The sequence below is a fragment of the Furipterus horrens genome, unplaced genomic scaffold, assembly GCF_987537825.1.
Source record: "Furipterus horrens unplaced genomic scaffold, mFurHor1.1.pri manual_scaffold_7, whole genome shotgun sequence".
Lineage (NCBI taxonomy): Eukaryota > Metazoa > Chordata > Mammalia > Chiroptera > Furipteridae > Furipterus > Furipterus horrens.
In genome coordinates this window covers 116,229,956-116,243,977 of record NW_028327177.1, presented here as the reverse complement: position 1 = coordinate 116,243,977, position 14,022 = coordinate 116,229,956, and the positions used below count along the sequence as shown (strand labels likewise).

The window sequence follows — 14,022 nt, the reverse complement described above, 5'->3', positions numbered from 1 at the left end:
ATTCAGTATGGGAAGACCATGAAGAATATTTAAAAATAATATTAGGTTTAACATTTTTAAACCAATGTTTTACAATTGTCTTGTCAATTATTTAACCACATTTTTTTTTGCAACTTGTTACGGTTTTTTTGGTAAGCATTTGACTTAGTTTCACTAGCAAATATAATTTTCACACTTATCCTTCATCAGTTTGTCATATTTTAGTCACAAATTTACAGTAATGATTCAACGGGCATAAACAAGTTTGAGAATAAAGACAATGACTTGGGTAGGCACATACATCTCAACTGAAGGACAGAAATGGGTGTGCCAGAGAACACGTCCTAGTCCTGGGCAGTCCCTGTGGGAAAGGCAACTATCAGCATCTGTTAGGAAGGACTGGAGGACTCCGGTTAATCCATGAATTGGTTAAAGGGCCTTTATTTAAGAGAGTTTCTATGTAAATACATTTTCATTAATATGCATAAGTGGTAACTCTTAAAGAACATTTTTTGGAAAGTGATTTCTAGTACAGGTCCTGCAGAACTTGCCTTAATGAACGGCTACAGCTCACTTATAATCAGTGGAATCTGTCTGCACACATAATTGGTGCTCTAAAGTGCTTCTCCCCAGCAAGCTAGTTTACACTCTGGTGCTATAATTGGTTTGTTCATCAGACTACTTTTTTCTTAGATGGGAAGAAATAATGTTTTGGTCCACTACTCATTGAGTTATTACAATTTTTAAATTAATAATTTGGAGATTTAATGAGTTTTTGCTTCACTTATATATGCTCAAGATGCTAAATACCTCTGACAGTGTCTTTAGATTTTTTTCCCTTCTCATAAATACCAGTAGTAATAATGTATGCTATGCAAAGAATAGTTTAAAAATAAAATAAATAGATATTGTCCTAGTAATAGATTTGGAAAATTTTAGAGCTTAAAGACAGACAGAAGCATGTGTGTGTGTATGTGTTTGTGTGCAGTATGTGTATTATACATACACACACAAGCAGAGAGAGATACAGTCAGAGAGAGAAAGACGGAGAGAGATAGGAAAGCAAGAAAAAGAGACAGAGAGACAGAGTGACATATTACGTTTTATTACATTATATTCGCATACAGAGAGAGAGACAGACAGACAGACAAAGGGACACAGAGAGATAGACACCAAAATAGAGACAAATTGAAAAGCAGACAGAATCAGAGGAAAACATATGACAGAGAAAAAAACAGAGAGACAGAAAAAGACACAGAAACAGAGCCACCCTGCAAAAACCAAAGAGAAATGACGATATCTGGAGAGACAGAGAAAGGGCACCTCAGTGATGTTACTCAGGATTAGTTCTACCTCTGCCCTATTTGGCCCAAACTGTAGAGCCAACAGATGTGGAGGTCAGAGGCCTTGGGGAAGCCAGGTTACTGGCTAGGACAGAGAGGCAGGCCCAGGCACCACCTGGAGACAGAATGTCATAATAGGCATAGACCAGATCTATGAGGAGGTCACAGCTTGGGTATTGATTAGATGGCCCTGTAAGTGTTCAGATCTATTAAATGTGGGGTTTTTTTTTTTTAGCTCTAAATGTATTTAAATTTTTTTTTTGGCTGCAGAAAGGTATTGAAGGAAATCCCTGTTGGAGACCTCAATCCAAATGAGACTGTGCAGGCCAATTTGGAAGCCCAGCTCCTTTCCAAGCTGAACCACCCAGCCATTGTCAAGTTCCATGCAAGCTTTGTAGAGCAAGATAATTTCTGCATTATCACGGAATACTGTGAGGTGAGACTTTCCCTTTCTCTTTGAAATCTTGATAAAAATCTGTTTCATAGAAAAAGTTGTCTGCAAAGAGATATCTCAAATGTTCAATTACCAAACCACAAACTGAACTATAGAGACCTGGGTCTCATGTCTTGCAGCTAAGAATGATCATCTCTAGGTAACTGACAAATTTGTTTCTAATGAAGGGTTTCTCTCATTTCTAAAAGTCAGAATGAGTATATTTTAAGGAGGAAGTGCTGCAGAAGAATGCTTCAATATCTTTTGGGGGGAGGCATTTCCCAAACTTCTTACAGTGGTGCAGTGCTTACCTGGACATTTAGGTGCTATAATACAGTCCTGGATAGAGCAGAGGCACATCTCCTGAATTCTGGGTTTTAGTTCTATGGCTCATTCCCTCAGTGGGAATTGGCAATGTAAATAAGGTTCATTTCCTCCATGGAAATCCTTTACATTTATTGATTTTTGATTAATGGCTTCAGGTATTTGCAATTTCCCCTTCCACTCCATGCTCTCTCCAAGTAATAACAGGCTGTGCGTTTTACTGATCCCCAAGTGGATATAAGTCTGCTTAGGAAAGTGCCAGAGAGGGAAGTTAACATGGTGCAGCTGTAATGTGAATCTGTGTGTTTACACTTAAGAGGCTAGGTTGAGAGGAATTAGAAGAATTGGATCAGATTGAAGATGGTGTTGGAGTAGGTGGAAGCTACATTCACCTCCTCCCAAAACCAAACTGGAATTACAATGAAAATATAGAGCAATCAACCTGAATAATCAACTGAAGACTAGCTGAAGAGAAGTCTTATAACCAAGGATTTACAGAAGAAGCCACACTGGGACTAGTTGGAAAGGCGGAGACTTGAAAAGGGCTGGCCCAGTTCCCATGGGTGGCAGCTGAGATTCCAGAGGGATATCTCAGCTGCAGAATTTCCCCTTGAGAAGTGTGGGGTCTCAACGTGAAGCCAGACTCTCCAGCTGAGAGCACCAGAGCCAGAAAGAGGTGCCCACATAACGTTTGGCTGTGAAAATAAACTGTCCACTAGGAAAAGACAAGAGTCTGCTAGAGACACAGGCACCTTCTTTTTATTTTAAATATTTTTATTTATTGATTTCGAAGAGAGAGAAATGGGGGGAGGGAGAGAGAGAGAGAGAGAGAGAGGAAGAAAGAGATTTGTTGTTCCACTTATTTATGTACTCATTAATTCTTGTGTGTGCCCTGAACAGGGATCAAACCTACAACCTTGGTGTATTGGGATGATGTTGTAACCAACTGAGCTACCCGGCCAGGGCTCATAGGTGCCCTCTTAAAGGTCCAATACACAAAATCTTTATTGCAGCCAGTCATCGTGGGCTTCAGCAGAGGGAGGGTGGATCAAACTAGAGTCATATGAGGAGAGACTAGGGTTTGTGGCTATGAGTAGAAGAAAGGAAATAATAAAGATCTGAGCAGAAATAAATGAAACAGAGTGTAAAAAATTAATACAAAAAATAATGAATCCAAGAGCTGGTTCTTTGAAAAGATAAGCAAGATTGACAAACCTTTAACCAGATTAATCAAGAAAAAAAGAGGACCAAATTAGAATCAGAAATGAAAGCATTTATAACTGACACCAATGAAATACATAGGATTGTAAGAAAATGTTATGAACGACTATATGCCAACAAATTGGGCAATCTGGACATAACAGATGAATTACTTGAAACATACAGTCTTCCAAAACTGAGTCAAGAAGAATTTAAAAAATCTGAATAGGCAAATTACAACTGATGAAATTGAAGCACTATTCAAAGAACTTCCAACAAACAAAATTCCTGGACCAGAAAATTTCACAGGTGAATTTTGCCAGACTTTCAAAGAAGAACACATATCCTTCTTAAACTATTCCAGAAAAATTTAAGAAGAGGAAAGACACCCAAGCTTATCTTATGAGGCCAACATTATCATAATTTCAAAGCCAGATGAGGACACTACAAAGAAAGAAAATCCTAAGTCAATATCCCTGGTGAACATAGATGCTAAAAGCCTCAACAAAATATCAGCAAGTCAGATTCAGCAATACATTAAGAAGATCATACACCATGATCAAGTGGGATCTATTCCAGGGATGCAGAGTTGGTACAATATCTGCAAATCAATAAATGTGGTATACCACATAAAAAAAATGGATAAGCCTTGGCTCGTGTGGCTCAGTAGATTGAGTGCCAGCCTGCGAACCAAAGGGCCGCTGGTTTGATTCCCAGTCAGGGCAGATGCCTGGTTTGCAGGACAGGTCCCCAGGTATGGGTGTGCAAGAGGTAACCACACATTGATGTTTCTCTACCTCTCTTTCTCCCTCCCTTCCCCTCTCTCTAAAAATAAATAAATAAAATCTTAAAAAAACTTTCTTAAAAAAATGTATAAAAACCACATAGTTATATCCATATATACAGAAAAAGCATTCAACACCCCATTTATGATAAAAACTCTCAGCAAAGTGATAATGGAGGAGATGTACCTCAATGTAATAAGGCCACTATGACAAACTCATAATCAACATTATACTCAATGGGCAAAATCTACAAGCATTTTCCTTAAGATTGAGAACAAGTCAGGGATATCTGTTTCACCACTCTTATTCAACATGATACTGGAAGTCCTAGCCAAAGCAATCAGACAAAAAGAAGAAATAAAAGGCATTTAAATTGGAAAGGAAGAAGTAAAATTGTTATTATTTTCAGAAGGCATGATACTTAATAAAGAGAATTCTACAGATTCCACCAAAAAAACTATTTGAACTAATAAATTAATTCAGTAAAGCATCAGGATACAAAATAAATGTCCAGAAATTGCATTTTCATGCACCAATAATGCACTATCAGAAAGGGAAATTAAGGAAACAACCACATTCACAATTGCTTCAAAAAGAATAAAATATCTAGGAATAAGTTTAATCAAGGATGTAAGAGATCTATACTTGGAATATTAAAAGACACTGAAGAAAGAAGTTGAAGAAGATACAAATAAGTGGAGGCATATACTGTGTTCATGAATAGGAAGAATTAACATCATTAAAATGTCAATACTACCCAAAGCAATTTCTTTCAAGATACAAATAGTGTATTTTATAGAACTAGAACAAATACTCCAAAAACTTATATGGAACCACAAAGGACCCTGAATAGCAACAGCAATCTTGAGAAAGAAGAACAAAGTTGGAGGAATCATGCGACTTGATATCAAAGTATATTACAAGGCCAGAGTAATTAAAACGGCATGGTACTGGCATGAAAACAGACATATAGATCAATGGAACGGAATAGAGAGCTCAGAAATAAACCCACACCTTTATGCTCAATTAATGTTTGAATAAGGAAGCAAGAACAATGGGCTAAAGAGAATCTATTTAATAAATGGTGTTGGGAAAATTGGACAGATATGTGCAAAAAATGAAACTAGACCACTTGCTTATACCATATAAAAGAATAAACTCAAAATGGATTAAAGACTTATATGTTAGAATCGAAACCATAAAACTCCTAAAAGAAAACATAGGCAATAAGATCTCAGATATTCGTCATAGCAATATTTTTTTGTGATATATCTACTCAGGCAAGGGAAGCAAAAGAAAAAATAAGCAATTGGGACTATATTAAACTAAAAATCTTTTGCATAGCAAAGGAAACCATCAACAAAATTAAAAGACAACCCACTAATTGAGAGGACATAGTTGCCAATGATACATCTGATAAGGGATTAATATTCAAAGTAATCAAGAACTCATAAAACTCAACAATAAAATCAATGCCCAAACAATTCAACTAAAAAATGGGCAAAGGACCAAATAGACACTTCTCCAGAGAGGACATACAGATGGCCAATAGACATATGCAAAGATGCTCAACATCCCTAATCATCAGATAAATACAAATTAAAACCACAATGAGATATCAACTCACACCTGTCAGAATGGCTATCATCAATAAATCAAAAAACAATTGTTGGCAACGATGTGGAGAAAAGAGAACCCTTGTGCCCTGTTGGTGGGAATGCAGACTGGTGCAGCCACTGTGAAAAGGTATGGAGTTACCTCAAATATTAAACATGGAATTGCCTTATGACCCAGGAATTCCACTTCCAGAAATATATTTTTAAAATAAATTTTATACACTGATTTGAAAGAATATATGCACCCCTATGTTCATAGCAGCATTATTTACAATAGCCAAGATTTGGAAGCAACCCAAGTGCCCATCAGTAGATTAGTGGATAAAAAGGCTGTTGTACATTTACACAATGGAGTACTACTTGACCATAAAAAAGAAGGAAATCTTATGTTTGTGACAGCATAGATGGACCTGGAGAGTATTATGCTAAGTGAAATAAGCTAGTCAGAGAAAGACAAGCACTTTATCGTTTCAATTCAATTTAGTTATATTCATACCTTAGAGTGTATTAGTTCATCACCTGAGTATTGCTGGGACCCAAAAGGAATGATGCTGGGAAGAAAGAAAATGCTCTTTAGAATGAAAGGCAGGCCTAATTGGATCAGAAACTTTGGACAACAAAAGGGTGCTGTGTATTTGAGACAGAAAAGTAGAGGCAGAATGTGGGGAACCACTCCTTGTGGTTTCGGGAATTGTAACCCTGGCTGTGAGCCTGACTTGCCCCCCCCCCCACCCGCCCCCCGGCTTGTCTTTAAGTCTCAACAGGACACTGGAAGGCTGTGTGGGAGACATAACCAAAAACCATTCAGAGAGTTTCCATGGGAATTGGATTTAAAGAATGCTTATTATGCTTTAGAACTTGCTCTGCTTTTCTTACCTCTTCATTAAGTATAAACAATCTCTAGCAAGGAATGTATGAAATCTTGCACTAATGCCAGTGTGGCATCAAGATGTTTAATAGACCCTGACACAGACTGGTCACTGTGCCCTCTGTACTGGTACTTGTAATCTGTTATTGTCAACTGTAATCCAGGCGCCTAAAAGCTATTGATGATTTATGAATTTTGACCTTGTATCTCCCATGCATACCCTTCTCAATAAAAAACATGAGGGGCCCTGGCTGGGGTGGCTCAGTGGACTGAACACCGGCCTGCAAACCAAAAGGTCGCTGGTTCGATTCGCAGTCGGGGCACATACCTGGATTACAGGCCAGATCCCCAGTTGGGGGTGCGCGAGAGACAACCACACATTGATGTTTCTCCCCCTCTCTTCCTCCCTCCCTTCCCCTCTCTCTAAAATAAATAAAATATTAAAAAAAAAAAAAAAGCATGAGGGATGGAGGTCTTGTGCTGTTCTCCACTAGAGAGAGCAGCTGCCTCCCTACCCCCCAGACAAAATATAGTGTACTGTAGGATACATTTGTTCTGCCGTGGTCATGAAACCTCTGCTGGACAGAGTAGTTTCCAACCGAGTCAGGGTCTTGGAGGCAACTCCACCTCAGTAGAAAAAGCAGCAGCTTAAAAGCAGTAGGAGCGACAACAAAAACCAACCTTGCCTGTGCTTTACACATTAGTTGATGTATCATCCAGAATGAAACCAATAGCTAAGGTAAAGTATCTGAAAGTCTGAGATATTCTACATCTCAAAACCAGGACATTTGGATGTTTACTTCTCCTTCATCCAGTGGATTGTTAAAATCACTAAAATGATAAGGTGTGCAAAGTGGTGAAAGTGAATAGCTAGTCTGGCAATTATGTCACTAATCCATGCAAAACTACTATGACCCACCTAGTGTAATTTTATCATTTTCTTCCTTTTGCACCATTCAATGAATAAACTATGTTGTGTGGGATCCAACTGACTCCATTTGCTTATGACTATTACTGCTACCTCTACTGCTGCTTTTGGCACATTGAACTTTCCTGACCTTCAAAATTTTCACTGTAGTCAGTACTGTCCAAAGGAACTTTCCGTGATGATGAAAATGTTCTAGATTTGTGCTATTTAATACAGTAGTCAGTAGTCACACATGACTCTTTAACACTTGATGAAGTGTGGCTAGTGTGATTGAGGAGCTCGATGTTAAATTTTATTTAATTTTAGTAGCTAGTGGCTACTGCTATATTGGACAGATGTAGATTATAAGCTATAACTTTATTTCCCTGCATTAATTTTTAAATTTTAATCTACCAGAAAAGTTATTAGAGTAACATAATAAACTCCCATATACCTTTTGTTCAGATTTCCCAAATACTACCTTTTTTTACACTTATCATTCTTTTTATTCAATTTGTCTATTTTTCATCAACATTTTGAGAATCAGCTGAGACATGATGTCCCTTTGTCCTAAATGCTACTTTTGTATTTCGTAAGATCAAAGACACTTTTCTTACATAATTATGGTACAAATCAGGAACTTAACATTAATACAGTGCTAGTATATAATGCAGTGGTTCTCCCTCAAAGTGTGACCGCAGATCAGCAGCATCAACATCACTTGGGAACTTGTTAGAAATATACATTCTCAGCCTCCACCCTAGCTATACTCAATCAAAAATTCTGGGCATGGGATCAGGTAATCTATATTTTAACAAGCCCACCAGGTGAGTCTGAATCACACTGAAGTTTGAGAAGCACCCATCTCATTCACAATTCATATTTAAATTTATCCCATTTGTCCCAAATATGTCCTTAGGACATTTCTATAAAAATTTTGTCCTTGTGCAGAATCCAGTCCAAGATCATCTGCTTTAAAATTTTTATTTATTTATTTATTTATTTATTTATTTATTAAGTTTATTGGGGTGGCATTGGTTAATAAGATCATTTAGGTTTCAAGTGTCCATTTCTATACATGATCTGTATATTGCATTGTATGCCCACCACCCTAAGTCAGATCATCTTCTGTCACAATATATTTGGCCCCCTTTATCTTTTAGTACCCTCCCCATCTTCCCTCTGGTAACCACCATACTATTGTCTGTGTCTGCGAGTTTCAGTTTTATATTCCACATAGGAATGAAATCACCTTTTTCTTAGCTTTTTCTGAATGACTTATTTTGCTTAGCATAATATTCTCAAGGTCCATCCATGTTGTCGCAAATGGCAGTACTTCATCTTTTCTTGTGGCTGAGTAGTATTCCAAGTACTGTATATACAGGGCGTCACAAAAAAATATATCCACAATTTTAATGATTTTAAAGTCTGTATTTATTAGCATACAGTTCCATTTCAACATTCACAATAAACTACATAAATGCACTTTTTGATACTTAACGCCTGCTTTCAAACTGATGGCCGTTCTGGTCTAGACATTGCTGGCAACGCAAAGCAACAGAATCACAAACATCAAGAATCTTTTCATTTGGGATTTGGGCACATTCTCTTTCAATGGCTACTCATAATTCATCAATGGTTTCAGGTTTTTTAGCATAAACATTGTTCTTGAGAAGTCCCCAAAGGAAAAAGTCTAGTGATGTGAGGTCTGGTGATCGCGCAGGGTGATCTGCAGGACCTCTTTGCCTGATCCATCTGTTTGGCAGGTTCTCATTAAGATAGGCCCTTACATCATGATGGTAATGTGGAGGCACTCCCTCTTGTTGGAAATAAAAGTCCTCATTGTGAAAATATTCATGAATGCATGGCATGGCTGATTCCTGCAGTAAATTCAAGTAAGTAGCACCAGTGACAGTACCTACAAGAAAGGGCGGGCCAATTAATCCATGCGCGGTAAGCCGCACCACACCCTCTGTCCTGTCTTTGCACTTCTACCATATTTTCATACTTCCAGTAGCACTTTAAAATAAACTTTCTTTGTTCAAAACTTAATCTGGTTCAGCCATATTTCTCAACGGTTAAATCTACAACAAACAAAAAATCAGCAAGTTAACATATATTAAAGTGTTGATACTTTTATTTGCAACACCCTGTATGTACCACATCTTTTTTATCCAGTCCTCTATCAAAGAACATGGTTGTCTCCATGGCTTGGCCATGGTGAATAATACTTCAATGAACATAGGGGCGCATATATCTTTGAAAATGTTTTTGACTTTTTCAGGTAGAATCCCAGAAGAGGGATTGCTGGGTCATATGATAACTCTATTCTTAATTTTTGAGGGACTGCCAGACTGTTTTCCATTCCACTGGCTGAGCTGCTCTCCTTGGAGGGGCGTTGCTATAGTGACAGCTGCTGGCGGGGCCTGGGAACAGCTGCAGGGCTTCCTGGGCCTCTGCCCTGAGCTGTCTGTCATATTTCCACTTCCCTGGCTCCCAAGGAATGACGTGTACAGATTGCTCTGTCCTTGTTGTTAACAGAGATATTTCTCATCTAAAGACCCAAATTTGCTCTTAATGCACACAAGCCTAGCATTACCCTCTTTATATTGAGGTAAAATAATAGCAAAAATGGCAGTTAGCCAAACTTGCACCTTGTAGGAACATACTATGTCACCATTGAAATACTTGACCTTTTTGTCTCCAAGTTTCCTCTTCTGTAATTTAATTTAATTTAATTTAATAAATACATAAATACATTCATGAGGCTGCTATATTTACGTTTGGAAACATCATATCAGATGATGACTGTGAAAAGCAAACAACTGAAATCTCACAACTTCTTGTTAAGATCTAACCAAATCTTTGAGGGGGACTAATTCTACAACTACTTAAGTGACAGAATATTGGTGTCTTCTATTCTTTCCCACCCAGTGGGGGTGGAACTACTTGCTGTTGCCTGTCCATCCTCCAGTTTCAACCTCTACATCTGTGCATGGCCCATTTCCTCTCAGAATGTCCTTTTTAGCCCCACATGTTCAAACCCTATGCATCCTCCCAGGCCTAGGTGAAATGCCACCTCTTCTGCAAAGACTTCCACAATCTCCTGGGTAAATCATCCCACCCAATCCCCCTCTCATAGCACTTTATCACTTGTGGCACTCAGCACATTATACATAGTATAAACCATCTCAGTTCTCAATGTATGGGACTGATCTTTTTCTGATTCATTTTTATGTTACATCATGGACATAAAAATGGCACTAAAATTTTTCTTCTTTTGTTTTTTCTGATAAATTCTTTACCACTTGCACCCCGCTGCCTCCCATCTCATTTCTGTCAAATGCTGATAGTAAAAGACAAAATATTGGATCCTTCTACCTGTCATATATGTCAAAAGCATTTTTCCTACCTTATTTTGCTGTTACACCTAACAATGGTCTACACTGGAGACCTGTGAGATAGTGCCGGAAGGTTTTCCTTTTTCATTAGAATAAGGTCTTCCCATAAAGCTGGGTGTTAAATTAGTAGACAAAATAGAGAACAGGTGAGGTAACATTCCTTCAGGAGAGAGACAGCATATGACTATCAGGTCAAAAAGCAGGAACAGTTGGACTTTCCTGCTTGGTGATATTAACATAGCTAAACAAAAATTATATCAGTATAATGGGAGTGGTCAACCTTTGTTACATGTTATAGTCACGTGGAGAGCTTTCGAAAATTCCAGGACCTGAGTTCCATCTCCAGAATGTCTGATTGATTTGACCTGTGGTCACGTCCAGGCATTAGGATTTTTGAACCCTCTCTGGGTGATTCTAATGTGCAGCCAGAATTGAGAATTGCAAAAAAAGAAAAAGTCAAATAGAAATAAATAAGTAAATAAATAGAGGTTAGTGTGGTGACATAAAAATAGAGTCATAAAAGAACACTTTGTCAGTGTTTATGTTTATGGAGCACTGAGCAAAGATGGGGCCCAGACCTGAGAACAGGGAAGTGTGGCCCTGGTGGTGGGTGTGATTTTATGCTCGGGCCACCCAGCTTGGTGCTATTATTCATGAAAATCACCCAACTTGTTCTTGCTCCCTGAGCAGCCTTCTGATTCCAATTTGTCTCTCCACATGTGTTTCTTCTAACTGGAAGAAATCTGAACGCTAAACCAACATGAGCTCCCTGTTGTGTTGGCAGTTCTAGTTTTCACTGCATATGAATAAATTGGCATTCCAGATTATTTATTGGTTCCTTAAGAGTTTGAAGTTCATAAAAGCAATAGCAACCCAAGGTCTTTCCAAAAGCCATTATTGAACCTTAATTCTGTGTCATACAATTCCAGATATGGTGTAGGGTAAGAGAGATAATATAATATTTCTTTAATGAACCTGTTAGGATAAATGAATCATTTATATCAATGGCTAAAATATAAGGGGGATGTGGTGTCAAGAAAGGGTATGATAAAACTGTGATTGGAGTTAAGAGTAGAGAGAAATGACTTTAGCCTGCAGGAGCCATGGAAGGGCTGGCATATATGGGGAGGATTTGGTAAGGGATATGGGGCAAAGCCATTTCAGTTGAAAGGAATAATGTAATAAAAGGCTCAGAAGTAGAAATTATGGGCCATGATTTAGGAACCAGATACTTTACCTTTATTTATAATGTGTTTGTAGTTAAACACATTCCTTAATGTGTAACAACTTACTTAACAATAATATTGGGTTGGCCAAAAAGTCTGTATAGCTTTTTTCTTCCATAAAATAAAAAACATTTTTCATTTTCACCAGTAACTTTATTGATTTGGATATTTTGAGTATGTCAGCCCTCTCTTGTGTGGTATAGCATTGATTGTTCTCAATTTGGTCTCTGTCACCTTCAACTGGCCTTCCTGACAGTGGAGCATTGTACAGCGAGAAATCTCCCCTATGAAACTTCACAAACCACTTTTGACATGATCAATCAGTCATAGCACCTTCTCCATATACTACACAAATCTTTTTTTGCATTTCAGTTGTTTTTACTTTTCTTGAAATAACAAAGCATAATATGCCAAAAGTGTTGCTTATTTTATTCCATATTCAATGTTAAAATAGCTACACAAAAATTCACCAATTTTGATGTTTTAAAAAAAATGCATGCTGATATGACAGTTGTCACAATACCATCTAACAAAGTTGTTTTGCATGAAGTTAAAACATTACTAGAACTAGAGCCATCTTACAGAAAAAAAAAAAAAATGGAAAAAAACAAATGAACTTTTTGGCCAACCCAATAGAATGATCAAAACCAGGATACTAGATTTTGCCAGTTTTCCCCCTTGTGTCTTTGTCTATTCCCAGGATCTAATCTAGGATCCTACATTGCATTTAATTGTTGTAGCTCCTTAGTCTCCTGGAAGCTGTGGTAGTTTCCCTTTCCAGACTTGTTTTTTATGGCCTTGACACTTTTGGTGAGTATGGGTAAGTTTATTTTGTGAATGTCTCTCAGTTTGGATTTGTCTGACACTTTCTCACGATTAGACTGAGGTTATGTATTCTGGGTCAGGCTGCCATAGAAGCGATGATGTGTCCTTCTCGGTGCATCATATGAGAGGGTACATGATGTTAGGGTATCTTATTACTGGTGGCGTTAACTTTGACTATTTGATTAGGGTACTACCTGCTGAATTTCTCCACTATAAACAGACTATTTTCCTTTTTGTAAAGGATAAATATCTTGCGGAAAATACTTTGAGACTATGTGACCATGTTAATATCTGCTTCTCCTCAAACTTTCACCCACTGATTTTAGCATATTTCAGTGGAGGTTGCCTGGTGTAATGTTTCTTGTCATGTTTTGCTGATGGTGATTATGTACTTCTCTCATTCTTTTTACATTTACTATTTGGGACTCTCCTATAAGGAAGAGCTATCCCACTCTTCCTTCTCCTTCATTTATGTATATATTCAGTTATTTATTTATTAGCATGGACTTATGCATATGTTTTTATTCTATGTGTTATAACCCGATACTGTCATTATTTCTTTTGTTGCTCAAATTGTCCCAGCTTTGGCTTTTGGGGTTCCTTGAGGTTAGCTCCTGTATCCTCTTAACATGCCCACATCCTTTTTCAAGGAGAAGTGGACTCTTGTTTATTAATTCTATTTTATAGATGAGGAAATAGGACCCCAGAGAAGTGGAGTGATTTTCTGGCAATCATGTGGCTGGAATGTTGAATTTCACCCCGGACATGGGTATTGGAAAAGCTACCCCTTAAAAAAAAAATTTTTTTTTTAACTTAGATTGCTCCAGTTCTCTTCTTACTATTTAAATAGAGTCAACCAAATAGTCCATGGTTCCTATTTTCAAGCATGCAATTATATACTTCTACATCGACATGAATTAGTTGAGATTGATGTTTTATTGTTCATATCAATAATATTAGCCAAACATGTTTCAAATGGAGGCCCTAAACTAAACATAAATTTCAACAGTCACACTAATTAAGGCTGAATGTGTGAATTATACAAAATATAAAACTGAAACTTTCAGTTATAAGATAAACAAGTTCTGAGGAATCTAATATGCAGCACAGTGACT

At 37.6% G+C, this 14,022-nt stretch overlaps 1 protein-coding gene across 4 annotated transcripts in view; it reads left to right on the top strand.

The window, feature by feature from the left end:
* The window catches only part of NEK11 (NIMA related kinase 11), a 207,561-nt gene that overhangs the window by 50,135 nt on the left and 143,404 nt on the right, over positions 1-14,022 (top strand). For all 4 annotated transcript variants that reach the window (XM_090283006.1, XM_090283003.1, XM_090283007.1 and 1 more), the window contains exon 3: positions 1,593-1,758. In XM_090283006.1, the coding sequence (XP_090139132.1) occupies positions 1,593-1,758 (166 nt within the window). The remainder of the gene's footprint in view (positions 1-1,592; positions 1,759-14,022) is intronic.